Genomic DNA, 22,965 nt, shown 5'->3' on the forward strand with positions numbered 1-22,965 from the left:
TGTTATATGTTTCTGATTTTTTTATGGAATAATAAAATAACTTATTTGAGAAGGAATGCTCTCTTTGTTAAGTAAGTCCATGTTTTATATCTGGTGATGAGATGCAGTGTGAGTCACTGGGGGTTCTCCCAGGCTGAGTGGAGTGTATTCCTGAGAGTAAACCTGAGAGAAGGACCCAAGAAGCACTGTTGGTGCTGTCTGTTTGGGATAAAATGAAATTTGGATTCCATTTTGGTTCATCTGAGTTATCCTTCAGGTTAATTGAACCATCAGTGAGGTAGTTTTTCTAATATGAGGGAGTGTAAACATCATCTGGTATCATTTGTGAGTGTTTTGAGTAAGCAAATACTTCAGATATTATAGATTATATCAGTTTGTCAATTGGAATAACATTACAAGGGCAGTTAGAGAAAATGTTATAAATGAAAGACCTGTCCCTGGGCAGCTCCAGTTTGGGCTAGAAGAGATTAAAATAGGAAGAGAAAGGGGCCAATGAAATTCTCCTAGGCTGAAAGCTTTCCCCTATGGTATTGGTTAATGAACTTCCTGGGCCACTCCCAGCACTTGTTTTCTGAATGTGGAGGGCTTCTCCAGGTAGACAGGGTAGAAGACCACTTTCCAGACTGATTGAATAACAGGGTTTACTCCTATTCATATGTATTTTGAATAACAGAGTTTACTCCTATTCATATGTATTAACAGTGATACTACAAAATTGTATTGCCTTAGGGTAGTACTACATGGAAAATTGATATGCTTCTGTGGATCTGTTGTCAATGGGGATCATCTCTTCAATGGTATAAATTGAAATCCATTGATATTTTCTTATTCTATGCAATGGCTTTGTATTTTCCTATAAATCTTCCATAGAAGATCATCCAAATATGTTGGTACCCATCCTTTGTTCCTAGATGGTGATAGAGAGTCCTTACTCAGCCCCTGAAGAAGAGGGGCAGATTCTTAGCAAGAGACACCTAAAATAGCAGAGATTTGGTATCTCTCCCCTCCGCCCTGAAGTTTCCAGAGAGAAGGCTATCCTGGCTGGTGCCACCAAGTCAGCTAGGGGATCCCTTTTCCGAGTAAACATTTACTATAGTTATGTGAATTTACCTTCTCTATGTCATCAGAAAGCAAGTCACTTCCTGACAGTGTCACCCCTTAATTCCCTAAACCTTTTCTGGGAAGGAGTTTCCCAGGGGAAATGGGGATCTGAGACATATCCCACAGGTATAGAGTCTTTTGAGGGGTCATAGATCGCAAGGCTTCAGTGACTGTGTTACAGAGATAGAATAAGGAAAGGCTGGAGAGGGTCAGTCAGAGCTATGACCAAAATCAGTCTGATGTCAGATAAATCTTTCTGGAGGCTGAATCCAAGCCACTAATGGACCAGTTTTCCCCATTCTCCCCTTATTAGGATGGTGGTGATTCATCTTGGACATAGCCTGCTGGGAGATGGAACACACCTGACTGGTACTCAGGGTCATAATGATCAAACTGCTGGTTAGCAGAGAAAAACTTTTGTCTTCAGTTAAGGGAAGAGGGCCCATTTGCTGGTTAGGTGTGGGTCCAAGACTATCCAAGATAAATGGGCTCTCCAACAGGCATAAGGGAACCCAACTGGGCAGAAGTAGCTGCTTCATCCTTAATTAGGAGGATTATGTGGTCTGAGGCCAGACCTGTCATACACATACACACCCAGCATACATAGCTCCCGAATCCAGATTGCCAATTGATCTACTCCTGAACTTTTGCCATTTTAATGACATTTTTACTTTAGTAGAGAGTGCTGATGTGTTCTCCAAACAACTGTCGGTGGAAGGCATCAAAAAAATTCCTTCGTTGGTCCAGATCTGAAGGAGTGAGCCTTTGATAGTCGCAAAATGTTCTCTCCAGGCCTCTGACCCATGACCACCACCCAAGGTAAATGAAGATCTTAACTGATTTGTATTTCAAAATTATCTCAGATACCAGCCCTACGGCTTACCCCTTAGCCTGCTGAGAGGACCAATAGACTCTTCCATCCCTCAGGGCATCCTCCATTATTAGGTTAATGGTTGCTGAGATCCAGTTGTCAATCAGAAGTATTGGTGAACCAGGCAAAACTGTTTCTCTGAAGCCAGGTCCTTGTAGGCCTATTGGACTAGTAGAGGAGGCAAGACAGGACTGGGACCAGAGGCCTCAGCCTCTGGCAGAGTTAAAATCTGTTCCTGAAGGATGTTATCACCTAAGAGCCAGGGGCAAGCATTATCTTGAATGTACCATTTCTATTTAGAGTGTGGGGATGTGAATATTCTGGATTGTGTCCAGAATTATCTGGGCTCATTCCTTCCATTGTATGCTTCCAAACTTAACATAGTTAGTTAGATTTTCTTTGGGTTGATTTCCATCCATCTCTTTATCCCTCAGATGGGTGGCCATCCAATGTAAGGCCTCTCCCACCATGGCCTCATATACCTCCATCACCATATGTCATCAATGTAGGACTGTATATTAATACCCCCAGGAAGTGGGGCCTGTTAATACTATCCACCATGGTAGTAGAAAAGAGAGTTATGGTAATCTTGGGGAAGATAGTGAAGCCATAGTAGACTCCTTCCCAGGCGAAAGGGAATTGCTAGCCTCAACCATAGCAATAGAGAACATGTTATTAGCAAGATTAACAAACCCCATATTACTTACTAGGGGCCTAAGCTATCTGGTCTGTCACAATGGTGACAATTGTCACAGCCTTGACAATTGGAATGGCAATTTTGTTCAATATCCTATAGTTCACTAATAGCTTACAGGTGCCATCTGTCTTCCTCACTGGCCTTACAGGGTTACTGTAATGGGAACTGATAAACCAAAGTACCCTGGCCACCATTTCTATTATCAGAAAGGAAGTAGTTTTCATTCATCTCAGGACCCAGGACTGTTTGCTATTAACTACACTGGCTAGCTCCGGTATCTCCAAAGGTTTCCATTTATTTGTTTTTATTTTTTAATTTTTATTTTTTAATTAATAACTTTATTTATTTTTTGTTTTCAACATTTACTTCCACAAGATTTTGAGTTCCAATTTTCACCCCATCTTGCCCCTCCCTCCACCCCAAGATGGCATGCATTCTGAATATTCCTTCCCCTAGTCTGCCTTCCTTTCTATCTCTACCCCGCTTCTCTTATCCCCTTCCCCTTCAGTTTTCCTGTAGGGCAGGATAGATTTCTGTACCCCATTTCCTGTATTTCTTATTTCCCAGTTGCATGTGAAAACAGTTTTTTTTAAACATGTGTTTTTAAAACTTTGGGTTCCAAATTTTCTCTCTTCCTCCCTCCCCACCCATCCTCATTGAAAAGGCAAGCAACTCAGTATAGGTTATACATGTGCAGTTATGCAAAACACTTCCATAGTAGACATGCTGTGAAAAACTAACTCTATTTCACTTAATCCTATCCCACCCCACCCATTTATTCTATTCTTTCTTTTGACCCTGTACCTCCTCAGAAGTATTTGCTTCTGATTACCCCCTTTCCCAATCTGCCCTCCTCTCTATCATCTCCCTACTCTTTTGTCCCCTTCCCCTCCCTATTATCCTATAGGGTAAGATAGATTTTCATACCCAGTTGAGTGTGTTTGTTATTCCCTCCTTAAATCAAATCCTATGAGAATAAGATTCACTCATTCCCTCTTGCCTTCCCCTGTTTCCCCTCCACTGTAACAGCCTTTTCTATTCTGTTTTTTGTGAGATAATTTACCCCGTTCTACCTCTCCCTTTCTCCTTCTCCTAGTATAATCCTCTCTCACTGCTTAATTTTATTCTCCAGATAAGACCCCTTCATCTTCAACTCACCCTGTGCCCTCTATCTATCTGTATCTATATATACATACATATAATTTTTCCCCTCCAACTACCCTAATACTGACAAAGGCCTCATGAGTTACAAATATCATCTTTCCATGCAGGAATGTAAACAGTTCAACCTTAATGAGTCTCTTATGATTTCTCTTTCCTGTTTATCTCTTCACGTTCCACTTGAGTCTTGTATTTGAAAGTCAAATTTTCTATTCAACTCTTGTCTTTTCATTAAGAATGCTTGAAAGTCCTCTATTTCACTGAATGACCATTTTTTGCCCTGCAGGATTATACTTAGTTTTGCTGGGTAGGTGATTCTTGGTTGTAATCTATCTCCTTTGCCCTCTGGAATATTATATCCCATGCCCTTGGTCCCTTAATGTAGAAGCTGCTAAATCTTGTGTTATCCTGATTGTGTTTCCACAATACTTGAATTATTTCTTTCTGGCTGCTTGTAATATTTTCTCCTTGACCTGGGAACTCTGGAATTTGGCTACAACATTCCTAGGAGTTTTCCTTTGGGGATCTCTTTCAGGAGGAGATGGGCGGATTCTTTCAATTTCTATTTTGCCCTCTGGTTCTAAAATATCAGGGCAGTTTTCCTGGATAATTTCTTGAAAGATGATGTCTAGGCTCCTTTTTTGATCATGGCTTTCAGATAGTCCAATAATTTTTAAATTCTCTCTCCTGGATCTATTTTCCAGGTCAGTTGTTTTTCCAATGAGATACTTCACATTGTTTTCTAATTTTTGATTCTTTTGGATTTGTTTTACAGTGTCTTGATTTCTCATAAAGTCCCTAGCTTCCAATTGCTCTATTCTAATTTTGAAGGAAGTATTTTTTTCAGTAAGCTTTTGGACTTCCTTTCCCATTTGGCCAATTTTGCTTTTTAGGGCAGTCTTTTCCTTATTGGTTCTTTGGACCTCTTTTGCCATTTGGGTTAGGCTATTTTTTAAGGTGTTATTTTCTTCAGTATTTTTTTGGGTCTCCTTTAGCAAGTTGTTGACTTGTTTTTCATGATTTTCTTGCATCACTTGCATTTCTCTTCCCAGTTTTTCCTCTACTTCTCTTATTTGCTTCTCAAAATCCCTTTTGAGCTCTTCCAAGGCCTGGGACGGATTCATATTTTTCTTGGAGGCTTTGGATGTAGGAGCTTTGACTTTGTTGTCTTCTTCTGGTTGTATGTTTTGATCTTCTTTGTCACCAAAGTAAGATAATATAGTCTGACTCTTTTTGCGAGATTTGCTCATGACCCCAGCCAATTACTTGAGTTTTAAACTCTTTGTTAAGGTAAGAGTCTGCTTCCAATGTGAAGAATGTACTGTCCCAAGCTTCAGGGCTTTGTACAACTGTTTTCAGAGGTACTTCTAGGGACCTGTAAATTTTCAGTTCTTCCAAGGTGGCATGATAAGGTGCAAGGTGTTTCCTTTCTACCACCACAACAAGCTCCTCCTTGCCCCAGGACCGCCCTTCAGAACTGTGACCCAGATCCAAGCATGGGCAAAGCAAGAGATTCCTGCCTCAGCACAGACAAAGAGATCCCTGCAATGTCCCTCTGATCAGCCACTTGATTCCTCCTCAGTCTGTGGGCCAGAAGCTCAGGAGACAGCCATGGCCCTGGGTGCGGCTGAGACCTAGCTCCTTCTCTCACTGCAGTCACAGACTTTTCCCACTGACCTTCTAAGTTGTCTTTGGTGTTTATGGGTTGAGAAGTCTGGAAACCACCACAGCTGCCCGAGATTCAGTCCCCTGAGGCCTGCTCCAGGGTCGCTGCGGCCTGTGCACCCATGCTGAACTGCGCTGCTCTCCCAGCCCGGCACAATATACCTTTCCTATCAGCCATCCAGGTTGTCTTGGGCTGGAAATTTGTTTTACTCTGTCTTTTTGTGGGTTCTGCTGCTTTAGAATTTGTTTAGAGCCATTTTTTATAGGTATTTGGAAGTGTTTGGGGGGAGAGCTCAAATAAGTCACTGCTTTCCCTCCACCATCTTGGCTCTGCCTCCTCAAAGGTTTCCATTTACCTTACATAGAATTACTGGCACTCCTCAAGAGAAGCTCCCTATACCAATGAAATTGCAGGCACAGTCCAAATCAAATCAATTAGGCCAATTAAAAATGATCACCAGGTATCACTTGACCTAGTCAATCTTACGTGCTTAGATGAGCCTTGGTGGTGACAGCATTTCTGTGATCAAGGGCAGAGAAAATCAGCAGAGCTGAGATGAGAGATAAGATAGCCACCTAACCATGCTGAGGACAAGGGTCCTTTTTTACTGACATTTTAATGCAATCAGATTCCACACTGTATTACAAAGGGAATTTATGTTACCCGTGTTGCAGTGAAGGCTCAAAACCTCTAGTAGACAGTGGCATAGGGGCCAATGTTCAAACCCTGACTTAGGAGTCTGGTTGCCTTGTCCTGGCTCTGTAGACTTTTCCAGTCCCATTAGTATGAGGTAAACATTCTCTTTTAGTGGATAGAGCTCTGGAGGTGGAATCGGGAAGACCCGAGTTCAAATATTGCCCTAGTAACTTAACTTACTGTGTGACTCCAGACAAGTCCCTGAATCTTTCTAGACCTGTTTACTTACCTGTAAAATGAGGATAATAATACTAACTACTTCACAGCATTTTGAGGATCAGATGAGGTATCTGTAAAGCATTTTGCAAACCTTAAAGTACTATATATTGAAATGTAAATCAGGTGGAGTACCCAACTTGGAGTCAGGATGACATAAGTCTGAATTGTGCTTCAAACATTTACTAGCTGTCTGACCCTGGGCAAGTCACTTAACTTCCATCTGCTTCAGTTTCTTCATCTGTAAAATGACAATAATAGTAGCATCTAACTAACCAGGTTGTTGTGAGGATGAAATGCTTTGCAAAGTAGCATTGGACCTGGAGGTAGGAAGACCTGAGTTCAATACAGCCTCAAATGCTTACTAGCTGTGTGTCTGTCCCTGGACAATTCACTTAACTTTTTAAAAAAAATTTTTTTTGTCTACATAGAGATTTATTCTGATATTTATCAGTGGACAAATATCAGTAATATTTGTCAGTGAAGACAGCCCCTCCATTGATAAGGATCAGAACTCTTCTGCTACTTAGTATATAGTCCTCAAGAGTTTCTTTGGGCAAAAGCTTCACCATCTTTTGAAACATCTAATGTTGAGCCTCACTGAAGTTAGTTAGCTTGGTCCTTGGATGACTGGCACAGTCTCTCATCAGGCCTATATTTAGTCTTTTTTTTTTTCCACATTAGTCATGTTGAATTCACTTAATCTTTGCCTCAATTTTTTCATCTGTGAAATACAGACAATAATAACACTTACCTCTATCACTTTATACTTCAGTTTAATCAAGCAGTGATGTATTGTTCTAGTGATCTTTTTTATGAAACTCCCCCTGCCAAAATTTTACGTTTTCATCCTTAAAAATTCATTCATTCTAACTATGTAACTTGCTCCAATGACCACAAAAACCAAAACCCATTTGTTCTGTAAATCTTGCGGCCAGTTGCCAAAAAGCAATGTCGTTGGGCCTGACTTCATAAGTCCAGAGTATCTAGGAATGCTAGTATTTTGTTATATTAAAATTATTGCTATACTTTACCACTTGATAATTTGCACAATTAAAAAAAAAGCTTTTTTATGAAAGAGATGCCCTTTTCTTATTTGCTTTTATGAAAAAAGGCAACTGAAACTCAAATAAACAGGCATTAAATAACCCAAAAATATTGGCAAGTGCTCCATAAAATAGGAGAGTGTTCACTCCAAGTTGGGGTGAGATAATCCTCCTTTTTTTCCTCAGAAGCCAATAGCAGCTGTGTCTTCACTGACTGTATTTAGGTAGCTTTTTATATATCTTGCCCAAGACTGCCAGAATACTAATATTGTTGTTATTCATTCACATTTGACTCTTTGTGACCCCGTTAGGGGTTTTCTTGTTTTACTGAAGTGGTTTGCCATTTCCTTCTTCAACTCATTTTACAGATGAGGAAACTGAGGCAAACAGGGTTAAGTGACTTACCCAGGGTCACACAGCTAGAAGGTGTGTGACATTTGAACTCAGGAAGATGGGTCTTCCTGACTCCAGACCTGACACTCTATCCACTGTGCCATCCAGCTACCCTTCCGGGCAAGATTGCCAGAAAACTGACTTTACTCGACCCCCTCTCTCTCCACCTCCCTCTCCAAGATGGGGTGCAATCTGATATAGGCAAATATGATATACATTCCTATTAAACATATTTTCACATTAGTGATGTTGTAAGTAAGAATTAGAACCAATAGGAGGAACCACCAGAAAGAGGAAACAAAACACAACGGAAGAAAAAAAAATAGCGAATAGTATGCTTCGATCTGCATTCAAACTCCATAGTTCTTTCTTTGGATATGGATAGCATTTTCTATCTTGAGGCCTTTGGAGATGTCTTAGATCCTTGTATTGCTGAGAAGGGTTAAGTCTATCAATATTAGTCATCACACAATGTGGCTGATACTGTGTATAATGTTCTCCTGGTTTTGCTCGTTTCATTCAGCATCAGACCATATAAGTCTTTCCAGGTTTTTCTGTTCATCATTTCTTACAGTAAAATAGTATTCCATTACATTCATATATCACCTTCACAGTTATGATTACTATCTATGTCTTTCTTTCCATCCTTTTTCCTCTCTGTTTATGCTTTTCTTTGTCCTTTCTTCTTTTCCCTTCTCACTAGTGTTTTGCTTTTGACCACTGCCTCCCTCAGTCCTGCCTCCCTTCTAACCCCCCTCCCTTTTCTTTCCCCTTTTCCATCCTACTGCCTATGGGGCAAGTTAGATTTCTATACCTAACTGATTATGTTATTCCCTTCTTGAGCCAAATCTGATGAGAGTAAGGTTCAAACAATGCTCATCTCCCTCCCTTCTTTCTCTTTGCTGTAATAGGTTTTTGTGCCTTTTCCTGTAATGTAATTTACCCCTGTCTGTCTCCTCCTTTCCTTTTCTCTCAGTACATTTTCTTAGTTAGATCAGATTAATCCACTTACTTGGATCCATTTAACCCACTTGATTAGATTTTGCCTTTTCTTACTTGAATAATGAGCAAAAGTTTTTTTGCTTTAGTTTGATTTTTATCTTGGGTTTGAAGTATCTGGGTAATTGATGAGGCCAGACTATTTACATACTTCTTTGTCTCTCATCTGTTGAAATACAACCAAGTCAGGCTTATGGTGGTGAGTGGGGAGAGGGAACCTTTCTAAGGACATGAGAAATTGGACACCCTGTCCCTTTTGTTAGCATAAGGGCAAGTCTTAATCATGAACAAATTCCAGATTCTTAGCAGAGCTGTGAAAACAAACAAACAAACAAACAGCCAAGAGCTATGGGTACAAACCCTGCTAGTTCATTTCTCCTTGGCCCTGTGTATGGGGTTATGGTATTTTGCCACTTGCAAATCTTTTTCTTATTCATTCATTTACTTTTTTGTTTATTTATTCATTCATTCATTTTTTTGCTTTGCTTTCACAAATGAATTGAACCTGTAACATATCCAAGATATTAAAACAAAATGTCACATCATTCTAAAGAGTGACTATCCATATATCAAGAACTTGCTTTATAGAAAGTTGGGTGATACAGTGGATAGAAGTGCTGGACCTAGACTGAGAAGACCTGAGTTCAAATGCAACCCCAGATGCTTACTAACTCTGTGATCCTGGGTTGGTCATTTAACTTCTTTCTGTCTCAGTTTCCCCTTCTTTAAAATAGGAATAATAATAATTCAGATTCTTTGGAGGGCTGTGAGGTATAAAAGTGCCAGACCTGGAAACAGGAAGACTCATCTTTGTGAGTTCAAATCTGGCCTCAGATATATGCTAGCTGTGTGACCCTGGGCAAGTCACTGAACCCTGTTTGCCTCAGTTTCCTCATCTGTAAAATGAGCTGGAGAAGGAAATGGCAAGTCACTCCAGTATCTTTACCAAGAAAATCCCAAATGGGGTCACGAAGAGTCAAACATGACTGAAATGACTGAAAAACAACAACAAAACCTCTCAGGGTTATTGTGAGGATAAAATGAGATGATATTTGTAAAGTACTTTATAAGTCTTAAAGTGCTATATAAATCTTGGCAATTACTGTTATTATTTTAGCGTGGCAACTGTCTTCTTTGATTCAGATTACCACCTGTGTATAAATTTTAGCCTTAGAGAACTGCCTGAGTGACTAGGTTGAGCACAAAATATGTGTTATTCCTAACATACCTCCTCCAACATTTCTCACAGATAGTTCACAGAGCTCATTAGGCCTCTCTTATTTCACTTTTCCTTACTCTTGATCATGTGTACAAGATTCCCTAAATTCACTCCCTACCACTTCCTCTGCATTGGTATATCCAAAATTCACCTAGTTGAGGCATAATTCATCAATTCCTAAGTCCCGTGTGATGTCTGAAATAACACTGAAATAGTGTTTTGAAGGTGCTCTCCATTGAACCTGATTTCCATGTGCAGTGTCAGGAACATGCTGGATCAGGGTTCCTTGTTCTATAAAGTGAGTTTCCTAACTGGGAAGCATTATGATTTCCTGCTTATTCTTCCCCTAGACATTGAGGAGAGTCTTGTGCACATGATATTAACATAACCTCAGTCCCAAAGCCCAGGGTGCAGGACATTTATCTCCACTAATAAGGACAGCATTCCATACCAATGGACTTTGGAACTGGGGTTACATTCAAGTTATAAATTCTTTGGACTTAAAGCCAGAATGAACCTCAGAAATCACTACTATGTCTACAATTTCACTCTGCTAATTGATCAATCCTAGTCATTTCGGTACTGAGGGTGGTGGGTGGTGGAAACAGAGACAAGGGATCTGTCCTTTAACAGCTTCATATCTAGTTGTGGTTGGGTTGCTCCCTGCCTCCTACTTTGAATGAAGATGGAGAGCTCACAGGGAGAATGACTTTCTCTGCCCTTTAAGAAAAGTTCTGCCCAGCAGATTGCTACTAAACTTCATGGAGAAAGAGGAGGGAGGGGGAAGAAGGAGGAGGGAGAGGAGGAGGAAAAAGAGAGGGAGGGATCAAGTGAAAAGCAGGGAAGTCAACCTGGGTAAACAGCAGCTTGAGTGTTTCCCAGGCCAAGATGCTGAGAGGGATTGTACCTAGGGGTGGTCCAAGGAACTCAGCATCTAGACTTGGCTCCCAGCTGCCAAAATCTTGCTATGTTTCCTGCTTTTGCCTCTTGCTCTTCTTAAGCCAGGCTGCCTTTCTTCAGGGACATCCACAGTGCCTGGATTATGGGCCTCCCTTCAAGCCCCCTGTGCACCTGGAGTTCTGCTCTGATTATGAAACTTTTGGCTGCTGTGATCAGAGCAAGGATCGCCGCATTGCTGCTCGCTATTGGGACATCGTGGAGTATTTAGATCTGAAAGGCCATGAGCTGTGTGGTGATTATATCAAGGACATCCTATGCCAGGTAGGGATGGATATGATGGCTATGAGGCAGTGAAGGAAGGAGACTTTAGGATTGCTGCTAGGGGTGGGTGCCAGGCTGGATGGCAGTAGTGAAGGGGAAGCCGTTTCACTTCCCTCAATCACTGAACTTAGAGTTGGAGGGAATGCAAAGACTGTCTACTCCAACCTACTCCAAATCAAGAATTGCCAACCGGTGGTCACCCAGTTTCCATTTAAAGAATGTCAGTGACGAGGAACTCACTATCTACCAGGGCTGCCCCTAATCCTATGCTCCCCATCTGGGTAGGAGCTTACATTATCTTGCCAGGTAAATGTCCCAGGTAATGATTGTAATAGCATCCCTTTCTTCTATGCTGCCTGTATTGGACAGGGACACATACAGAGAGTAGAAGTGTGTAGGATTAGTCTTTAGCTGCAAAGGCTTTGGCAGGGACTGCCCTCCTTGGAGCTTTCTTAGTGTTCTGGAAGATAAAAAGTGGCTGTGCTTTGTAGGATTCTCTCTTTAACCTGTATCCTCTCTCTAGAGCCCAGAGGAGTTTGAAATAATTTTCTTATGGGATCTCTCTCTCTCTCTCTCTCTCTCTCTCTCTCTCTGTTACTCTATTTCTCTCTCTCTCTTTGGCAGGAGGGTAAAAGGTGGGTGGGGATAGGCCTCTTGGAAGTTCTAGCTGCTTCTGTATCCTCTCTGCAGTCTTAGAGGGGAAAGGTACGGGGCCAGTCTTTGCTGGGTCCCCTGTGGTATCTAGGGATTCATTCCCTCCTGGGTCTTCTCTTCAATGCCAGGGTAGTGATGGGGGGCAGGCGCAGGGAGGAGAGTGGGAGAGAGAGCATTTCTGTCCCTAGAGACATGGCTCCACAGGTTTCCAGGAGTTGGTTCAGTAAATGTCATGCAGCTGACCGCATGAGTCATGCAGCTTTTGCTTTTACCAGTCATCCTGGATTCAGCCAAAATCCACATTCTAGAGAAACACCAGCGTAGTTCTCCTCGGCCTAAAAATGTGACCTGTGAAAATGCATGCTGACTTTGAGGCAGGAGGATGGAGTAGCACCAGGAAACTGATAAGATTGCTGATTTTACTGGGAAAAACTATCAGTCATTTACTGTTAAGAGAGGCAGTGTGGTATAATGGGTAGAGAGCTGGCCTTGAAGTAAGCAAGATCTGGATTCAAGTTTCACCTTTGTCATATATTGGCTGTGCGTCCCTGAGCCAGTCACTTAGCATCTTGGTGCTCCAAACAACTCTTAAGAGGAAAAGGGCTACAGAAGATACATTCTATCTACAGAGATAATACAACACACATCCACTTCTGGCCTTACTACCTTGATGGATCCAAAGAGGTTAATAATGTTACCAGAATTCTTGAAGAGAATCAAGACAGTGCCAGACTCCAAAGCCAGGAGGAAGGATATCTATGGCCCAAGGCTGTATTGTCAATTCTTGGCTACAGCCACTCTGCCCCTTCCATTTAGTTGGCAAGAGGCCAAGTGTGTGTCAGCTGACATCAAGGCTTTCTTTTCTTAAAAAGAATTTAACATTCGCTTTTTAAAATTTTGAATTCCAAATTCTCTTCTTCCCTCCTGCCCCTCTCTCCGTCATTGAGAAGGCAAGCAATATGATATCAATTATACATGTGAAGTCATGGAAAACTTATTTCCATATTAGCCATGTTTGGAAAAAAAGCCAAAAAAAAAAAAAACCCAAACAAACCCATACACAAGAAATATAAAGAACATTTTAAAAAGTGCTTCAGTCTACATTCAGAGTTCATAGTCTTCTCTCTCTATAGGAGGATAGCATTTTTCATTATGGGTCCTTTGAAATTGTCTTGGATCATTGTCTCTTTTTTTTTTTTGGGTGAGGCAATTGGGGTTAAGTGACTTGCCTAGGGTCACACAACTAGTAAGTATCATGTGTCTGAGGTCAAATTTGAACTCAGGTCCTCCTGACTCCAGGGCTGGTACTTTATCCACTGCACCACCTAGCTGCCCTTGGATCATTGTCTTGATCAGAGTAGCTAAGTCTTTCATAGTTCATCATTACAATATTGCTGTTACTGTGTATAATGTTCTCCTGGCTCTGCTCACTCACTTTGCGTCAGCTCATGTAAATCTTCCCAGGTTTTCCTGAAACTATTCTGCTTGTCATTCATTATAACACAATAATATTCCATTACAATTATATATCACACAACTTGTTCAGTCATTCCCTAATTGACAGACATCCCCTCAATTTCTAATTCTTTGCCACCACAGAAAAAAGCTACTATAAATAATGTTGCGCAAATAGGTCTTTTTCCCTTTTCTCTGACCTTATTGGGACACAGACCTGGTAGTGGTATTGCTGAGTCAAAGGGTATGCACAATTTTATAGTTTTTTGGGCATAGTTCCAAATTGTTCTCCAGAATGGTTGGATTGGTTCACAAGTCCAACAACAGTGCATTAGTGTCTCTATTTTTCCAATCTCCTAGACATTGAATCTTGACTGTGTCACTTAGCATGTAACCTCAAGCAAGTCATTCTATTTTTCTGGGCCTCAGTTTCCTCATCTGTAAATAATGAGGCTGAATGAAGATGGTCCCTTCCAGCTCTAACTTCCTGTGATTCTTCATGACCTTTCTTCTCTCCCGTAGGGGCCAGTTTGTTTCTAGCATTAATAGACTGTTAGGATTGGAAAAGATGGGAAACTTCATCCCGTCCTTAATTGTTACCACCTGTTTTTGGCTAAGAGATATAGTGAATGGGTATAAGTAGGAAAGAAAACCATAACAGAAGTATGGCCTTCTTCAGATAATTCTCCTAATCTACCCCCATCCACAATCCAAATATATAGAGATGTTATCTTACAGCCAGTGAATTGAACTGGTGGGGTACTGGTAGCTATTATTTGTGGAAGGCTTTATAACACAAAGATGAAGAAATAACTAACTAGTATTATATTTTGCAAAGCTGATCATCAATTTGTTGCAGTTTTATGGTTTGTTGTGGGGGTTATCTCTTGAATGAATTCAGACTCAGACTATTTTTAATCCAAATAAAGACATTTATTGGGAATGATGACTCCAATGGGCTGAGTTCCAAGAGGAACCAGCAACTTAGTAAGATAAGATAAGCAATTTTATAGTGTAATGATGCTGATTACACAACAGAAATTATGAATATTAAAAAGGCAGGAGAGATTTGTCAAGGGATTAAGTAATGGGGGAAGGGTCCCAGCCTTGGTGAAACTATGCGTGCAATTTTCTATAATGTGTACAGAAAAACCCATGGGAGGGGGCTTGTATATGTGATAATGATATTTTAATAAACCTTTCTGCATTATAAGTTCACCTAAAGGACAGCTTTTGCTATTACTGCGCAGGTGCCTACTTAGGGAAAGTCCTTTCTATTGTTTTGGGGTTTATAATCTGCTTGGGCATCCTGGTGGTGCTGCTTTCTGATTGGCTGGCTATAGTGGTCCTGTCTGAGACTAGATGGATGTAAGTTGTGGTTGAGTGCATGGACACACCTGCTGTTTCTGTAGGAAATATGAGCAATGGGTCTGGGGACAGTGGCTAGCTAGCTAGCTAGAGGCAGTGGCTGAGATCCCATCACATGGACATGCCTGCTGTTTCTGTGAGAAATACGAGTTCATGGATACACCTCTTGTTCTTGTGAGGCAGTGAGTCATATAAGGAAGTTAGAATATTGAGGCATGGGTGGGGGGGTGGCTAGATAAGGGGAGTGGCTATATTGAGTCTAGGGCAGTGGTCCTGCTGTTCAGTGAGGCTTGTGATTGAGTCTGGAGGCCTGTGGTGTGGTTAAGGCCAGATTGTGTGGTTAAATTGGGACATACTTGCTGTTCAGCGGGGCCCATAAGGAAGTTAGAATATTGGGGTTGGGGTTAGCTTTATTAGGATTCCGTCAAATTCAACTCAACAGTCACTTATTAAGCATGTCCTGTGTACAAGGAACTGTGCTAGGAAACAGTCCTTGCTCTCAAGGATCTTATATTCTATTGAGTGACAGGACATATAGTCAAACACTCCAGTAGAACTCTGATCTCATCAATGTGGGCATTCCTTCCAATGATGGAGGTTGTAACTCATCCGTGGCTGCCCAACAACTGATGAAACAACATGTATAAAGGTTCACAAATACAAAGTAATTTCATGAGGGAGTGTTAATACTTGGGAAATTAGGAAAGGTAGGTGGATCACCAAGCCATCTTCTTTCTCCTACCACTTCCTAGTAGGCAGCAAGTTGTGGTGACAAGAGTGATGGATATCAAACCACAGGACCTGAGTTCTACTGACTGGCTATGTGACCATGGGTGAGATGTTAACCACTCTGAGCCTGTTTATCTGTAAAATAGGAATAATATGATACCTACTTCAAAGGACTGTTGAGAAGAAGGTTCTTTGTAAACTTGAAAACTGCTTGGTAAATACAAACTATTATTCTTCCTTAGCAGAAATCCTCCTCTTCTTGACCTTGATCCCTAACAGATTGGACAGTTGGAGAGAAGAGATTGAAGTTAGTTAATTTTGTTTCATTCAACAGTTCAGAAAAAATGTAAAGAGGGAGTGTGTTTATATGTGAGGTTCAAAGCATGAGATATCTATCACCAGGGGTCAGGTGATGAGCAATCCCATAGCCAGAAGAGAAGGGAGAAATTTGAAAGAAAACTGAAGCCATAAGATAAGCATTTCATATGGTACCTGACACATCATAGATGCTTAGTAAACGCTTGTTGATTGATTGACCATGCAGAGCAGTACAGCCTTTAAGTGAGTTGTCTTCCTGTGTCCTTCTCCTGCTATGTGGGCATGTGGGCAGCAGGAAAAGGCCTGAGTGTATCCAGAGACTCTGTACACCCACTGCCATTGCTTTGGCCATTTATCTACCATCCTGCTTTGGGTAATTTGTGGCAGTATTGTTGTTGTTGTTCAGTTATGTCTGGCTCATTGTGACCCCATTTGGGGGTTTTCTTGGAAAAGATATTGGAATGGTTTAACATTTTCTTTTCCAGTGGATTAAGGCAAACAGAGCTTAAGTGACTTGTCCATGGTCACACAGCTAGTAAGTATCTGAGGCCAGACTCCAGGCCCAGTGCTCTATCCACTGAGCCACCTGGCTGCCTCTGATTTGTAGGGGTAGTAGATAACTAAGATATGTGCCTCCCAAGAGTTAGCCAAGGGAAGAGGCAGCCAAGTGGGAAATGGATGCTAGAAAACCCCCTTTTTCATATAATTTTTCCCCCTCTCCCAGATCTATGATTATATCAGTGTAATGAAAACCTGGTAAGGAACTTCTAAGGCAATTCTCTGATTTATAGTCTTAGTTGCTTTGAATTGAGAAGACCTGGTCTCAACATCTGCTCCTGGTACCCATTGGCTATGCGATCCTGGACAAGTCATTAGATAAATGTCAGTTATTGTTATTGTTAACATTGTTATTGGGAGAAAAAAATCTTCCATAAAATTAGAGCTGTCCAACAGTGAGGGGTATTGGAAAAGGCTTCTTATAGGAGGTGGGATGTTAGCTATTGAAGAAAACCAGGAAAGGGTGGAGGTGAGGAGGGTGAACATTCAGAGCCCATGTTCAACACAGGTGCTTTTAGCCCAAATCTACTATAACACACTGCTTTTCATCTGCTGTATTTGTTTTTTTTTAAAAAAATTGATCTCCTTACTAGCATCTCATCATGTTCAAAGTTTTATGTTCTATTATTATAGTCAATCCTCCATTATGTTAGCACAAGGGAGAAGACAGCAGGTGTGACCAGTAGCCTGGAAGAAGGCACCAGTCTCTCATCCACCCTGGAGCTGCATTTACCTAGTATATATAAGCAGAAAGAAGCAGGACTTCTGGGATGTAAAAACTAGTCCTCATCATACTGTGTGTGCAGCAACCTTTAATAATTGAAGGAGGGACAGTGAGGACAAGAGGTGGACCTTACTGCAATGGAGCTGATGACTAGGTTTCTAGTATTCTTGTATAAGTGCCACCAGGCAGCTAAGTGGCTGGGCCTGGAGTCAGAGTGACCTGAGTTCAGATGTGGCCTCAGACACTTACTAGTTGTGTGGCCCTAGTTAAGTCACTTAACCTCTGCTTTCCTCAGTTTCTTCAATTATAAAATGGGGATAGTAATAGCACCTACCTTGCAGTGTTATGATCAAATAAAATAATATTTTAAAATGCTTAGCATATTGCCTGGTACATAATATAGTAGATGCCATATAAATGCTTATTCCTTCCCCCTGTCCTCCCCCTACCCCATTAGAAGATGCTGAGGAACAGGTAACAACCTAAAGGTGGGCAGATGGTGGTGCTTGCATATAAGAGTATCTTACAGAAAACGAAATTCTGGGCATGCAGACAGTCTACTGGCACTATCAGAGCCCTCATTCTGAGCTCTGTTCTGAGTGACTACCCTGTGTTTGTTTTCTTTGTTTAGTACCCGGTTTCTTTTGTCTGTACACCCTTGATTTGAACAACCCAATCCAGCTCTCTGATTTCTACTTTCTCTGTGTCTGTATTTCCTTGATACAGCTTTCTCCTTTAATTTAGTCGTTTTGTTTTTACATAGCAGTCATTTCTAGATATGCTTTCCAACTCCCGTTGCCTCTATCACATTGGACTCTCTCTTGTTCAATTATGTTGGCTTAACTAAAGGCCTAAACAAGTGGAAAGTGCCTTCGATTCAACCACAAACATTTGTTAAGCAGCTACAATGTGTAAAGACACTGTGCTAGGGACTAGGGGTTTTGAATATTAAATTGATAATATCTTCTGGGCCATTCCTTCTTCCTCAGGGCAAGTTGATGTCACAGGTGTGGGGACCCTGACAGTCAGAGGTGAGGGGACTCTAGGATAACTAAGGGATCATTCAGCTTCTGGATTATCCAATATCTGGGTTATTTTTTGATCCTCCTATAGATTGTTTGTTTTGGATCCTCTCACTGGTCTTCAGAGCTTCCATTAGAGGGTAGCCTATGAAATGCAAGGGCTCTGAGCAGTCTTACTCATCTGAGAAAAATGAGCTTAGTTGGCTAGAGTAATAATGCTAATGAATCAGAAATCAGGAGTTTAATGCTGATCCTCTGGGTATTAACTGTATCTCCTGTAGGGCTTTGGACATTTGGACAAAAGTGGATGAATTGGTGAAAATCTCTCATCCCAAGAAGAAAAGCACATACTCTGGACAGTGGGTCAGTGGCATTGTCTTCACAGGTTAAGCAAACAACATCTCTAAGGCAACTTTGCTGCTCGACAAAGACTCCAGTGCCCCTCCCCAGAGTAATTCTTGGGGAGTTCAGATGGAAGTCCTAGGGTAAGAACTGGCTTCAAATTTTGGACAGGAAATTTGAAAATACAAACTCAGCAACTCTGTAACTGAAGGAGTAGTAGTGCATTTACTAGATTTTGTTTGTATTGGGACAGGTTTAAAAGCTGAGATTTTTGCTTTCAAGAAATCTAGGAAAGGTTCTTCATTTCCAGGAGGCTATCAAAAGGGAACATGTGTTTCAATTCACAAAGGTCACCAGGCCTTTATATCCGGAATGAAGGAGCAAAATGTCATTTTAAAATGCTAACTTTTGGACTTTTCATGTTCCTTGTTTTACTGCTTGTTAGCCTGACACTAACCCAGTTAATGATTACTAATGACTGAAAAACCAAGTAATGAGCATATGCCCACTCACTATAGAATTTCATTTTTTATATTAGTTTCTAAAGGCCTTATATTAATGAAATTTTCAGATTAGTATTAACTCTGTGTTCTATTTCAACAAAAGGCTCTTTAAGGGCCAGTATCATTTCTTAATTATTAACTAATAACCATGCATTTATTGAATATATTTTCATGTAGCAGTAGAGAAGCATATTGGATAAAGAGATAGGGTCCAAGTCAGGCCTCTGCCTCTGACACATGCTGGCTGTATGATCCTGGGTAAATTACTTAAATGCTCAGTACCCCAGCCAACTCTCCAAAGGTTTAAGTTGCAGAATAGTTATTGATCTGCATTAATAAAGAGAGTTTCCTCTGACTACACTCTATAATGGTGAGATCACAAGTTTGGACCAAAAATAACATGAATATAAGAAATGTACTAGATGATGGGGCAGCTAGGTGGCGCAGAGGATAGAGCACCGGCCCTGGAGTCAGGAGGACCTGAGTTAAAATCTGGCCTCAGACACTTGACACTTACTAGCTGGGTGACCCTGGGCAAGGCACTTAACCCCATTGCCTAGCCAAAAAAAAAAAATACTGGATGAGATTTATCTACTCAGACTCTTGTATCCTGAGCAGCAAACGATCAATAACAATTTATTGAGGGCCTACTGTGAGCCAGGGACTGTGCTGGGTGCAGGGAATACAAAGACAAAAGTTGAACAGTATTTGCCTTACTGAGCTTCCATTCTATTGGAAATATGCACATGTATCAATCAGTCAACAAATATTTATTAAGCACCTGCTCTACTCCAGGTATATAATGCAAATATAAATGCAAAGAATGAAATAATCCCTACTTGCAAGGATATTACATCTCATGGGGAATAAAATATATACAGCATAAAAATACAAATATAGACGAAAGTAATGGGAGGGAGAGAGGGCACTAGCAGTTGAGGATTAGGAAAGCTTTCATGGAGAACATGGTGCTTGAGCTGGTGTGTGTGTGTGTGTGTGTATGTGTGTGTTCATGTGTACAAACATACATACATATATATGTGTGCATAAATTAGCCAAGTATTCTCTGGCTTGACTTTCTGTCAGAGTTCTAGGGCAGAGCTGTCTCTTTTCTAATGCTATCAGCTCAAGACCCCATTCCGGTGTGGGAAAGCCATCACTGTTGGCCACCCAAGTTCCATTTGCCCATTGAACATCAATTAGCTTTTATAAAATGATGTTTCTTTTCAAGGTATAGCAAGAACAAAAGTACAGACATTTTACTTTAACAGCTGGGGATACACTCTCCTCTATACTACCTCTATCCCTGGGGAAAGTAGACTCAGACTTAAACACATTTTATGCATAGCATAAGTTCCACCAAATTCACGTTGGTGTATTCACGCTGTGTGAGCCAAATTCACGCTGTATGAGCCCTTGTCTCATTATTGATTATCTGGGTCCCAAAGATCTCTCCTCAGTCTTCTAAGCCTCAAAGCTAGACCTGGTGGCTACAAAACTGAGCATGGACTTGACTCCTGGACTTTTTTGAAACTCACAAGATTATATAGCCTTCAATCTCCTTCATCTTAAGTGAGAAAACAATTGCCAAGGGAAATAATTAAGGACTGTATTCATGGACTACATGTTTAGCCTCAGATGGGGAGGGCCCAAGGTCTCTCTCTTTATAGTATTTTCTCTCACTGGAATGCTACCAGGCCAGATGAAGGTTTTTAGGAAGAGAAGGACTAGACTCTGGACAACTGATGCATTCTGGATGTCCCTTCATCTGGCTATGAAGCCAACCAAACAGGCTCTTGTTTACCACATAGTCAGCAAAGCAGGGACCAAAGATTTATGTATGCTGTAAAGTCCAGGTGGGAAATTGCATCAAATGAACTCTCCACACATGCTTATAGGGACTGGGTTTACTAGTCAGTCCCTCATTATACTCGTCATAGCTCAGAATGAGAATGGGCCAGTTTTCCATTACACAAATATAGATAAAAATATTTCTTCTATCCCATGTCTATTGTTAGCACCTCCAGAACTACATCACACAATAGCAGGGAAAGGAACATCCTTGCTGTACTCCTGTTTCTACTGGGAAAGCCTCTAGTGCATTCCCATATGCAAAATTAATACAACATAATTAGAGGAAGGATGACACTAGCAGCTGTGGGGATGGCTTCATGCAGAAGGTGATATTTGAGTTGAGGTATTCTAAGAGGTAGAGATGAGGATGAAATGTACTCTAGTCATGGGGGACAGCCAGCACAAAGATGGGAGATGGAGTATCTAGCATCCTTTGATAGGATCACATTTCTCCAATTGCTTCTTGTCTTTATGTCCAGTTTCTAATACATACAGTAAAATTAATCTCATTGCTCTCTGGTCACACTTCATTTCTGAAGCCAATTATATCTTAAACCACCTTATTTACCAGATTTAACCTTGAAAGAATGAAGATGTATCATTTAGGAGGGGTCAACAAGAGCTGCTATAAGCTCTGGAGGCAATTCCAAAGGAGGACTCCCCCCCAAGGTACTTGAGGGCAGTGATGACATCATGGGATTGTCCATGACTTTCCCCACAAGGACTACTATGAAGGAGATGGTGCTTATTTAAATGGAGTAATAAATTTAGTGAGTTTGTTTCAAAATCAGTCCCACTCAATAGATGTTTTTGTAAATAGTAATCAGGTTCCAATAAAAAGAATCAATTCACTTGGCATGTGAGTGAGAGAGACCAAGAATAGAACCTAAGAGTCCTGACCCTTTATGAGCTGTCTCAACCAATGAGACCAAGTCCATCATTTTACATATGATCCAGGGCCCAAAGTGAAGTGAGTAACAGAGCCAAGATTCAAATCCAGGTTTTCTTGGTTCAGATCCATTGTTCTTTTCTCACTATACCATTATGATATATTTCTATTCCCTCTTTATTTAAATGTGTGATTGTAGATGGAGACAAATAACCTATTGCCGTCATTCTGGATCCAGAATGGTCTTAAAAATTATATCTAACATTTATGTGCATTCAGAGACGCGTTGTTGCTCAGTGGATAGAGAGCTGGCCTCAATGTCTGGAAAACCTAGGTTCAATCTAGTCTCTGATACATACTGGTTGTGTGAATGGACATGTCACTTAATTTCTCTGCAGATGTTTTTGGATTGGGAGGTTTTCCCAAGATCCCTTAAGCTCTAGTGGTTTTGAACTTGACCTGGGGCAGATTATTCAGAATATCACAGACCTTAAACGTGAATGAGCTTTTTGGAAGAGCAAAGAGGAAACCACAACAAGGAAGAAGACATCATTGGAGCCATCATGGAGCATCAGGAACAGAAATCATCAGAATAGCCAGGATCCTGCCAGTATGAGTGAAGAGATGGTAGAGAGCTGGAGATGAAGGGGGACAATCTGAGCAAGAACTGTGGGCTGACTGAACTCTGCACTGCTCATCAAGTGAGAGCCAGGAGGAGAGACAGTAACATAGGATCACAGGATCAGATTTAGAGCTGTCAGGGACCTCTTCCTCCCCCCCTTCCCTCCCTTCAGAGGGAGGGCAAATATCTTTTTTGTTGTCTTCTCATTTTCGTGCCAGCTCACTGCCTCCATCTGCCTCTGTGTGTGTGTGTGTATGTATGTGTAAAGAGCAATCTGAAGACTCTGGAAGTTTGGGTCTTTTCCTAAATGTTTACTTTCCCTTGCTAAGCCTTTAAAATGAGATAAACCATTGACCAACAAAATATTTTATTGATGTACAGATATTGAAAGTGATATTCTTTTACAGATGAAAGATATATTTGTTCAGCTAAGCTGAATGGAGGTTGAGCTGAGCTGAGCAAAGTGTGTGTGGGTGCATGCGTGAGTGTGCATGCTTATGTGTTTCATATTAATAAACATTGTAAAATTTTGGTTAATTTCCGTTAAGTATCTAAGTTGAGCAGCAGTGTGAGAAAAACCATAATGCTTCGGCTGATAGCTTTGGTGGCTTGATTCCCTGGGGGCATTTCAAGAGCAGCCT

General features: G+C 41.0%; 1 protein-coding gene across 1 annotated transcript in view; it reads left to right on the forward strand.

Annotated features, from left to right (window-relative positions):
* Positions 1 to 10,953: 10,953 nt before the first annotated feature.
* The window catches only part of LOC114050005 (HHIP-like protein 2), a 32,776-nt gene continuing 20,764 nt past the window's right edge, over positions 10,954 to 22,965 (forward strand). The window contains exon 1 of the mRNA XM_027871512.1: positions 10,954 to 11,286. Within this exon, the coding sequence (XP_027727313.1) occupies positions 10,954 to 11,286 (333 nt within the window). The remainder of the gene's footprint in view (positions 11,287 to 22,965) is intronic.

The sequence above is a fragment of the Vombatus ursinus genome, unplaced genomic scaffold (assembly GCF_900497805.2).
Source record: "Vombatus ursinus unplaced genomic scaffold, bare-nosed wombat genome assembly UNPS02014798.1, whole genome shotgun sequence".
NCBI lineage: Eukaryota > Metazoa > Chordata > Mammalia > Diprotodontia > Vombatidae > Vombatus > Vombatus ursinus.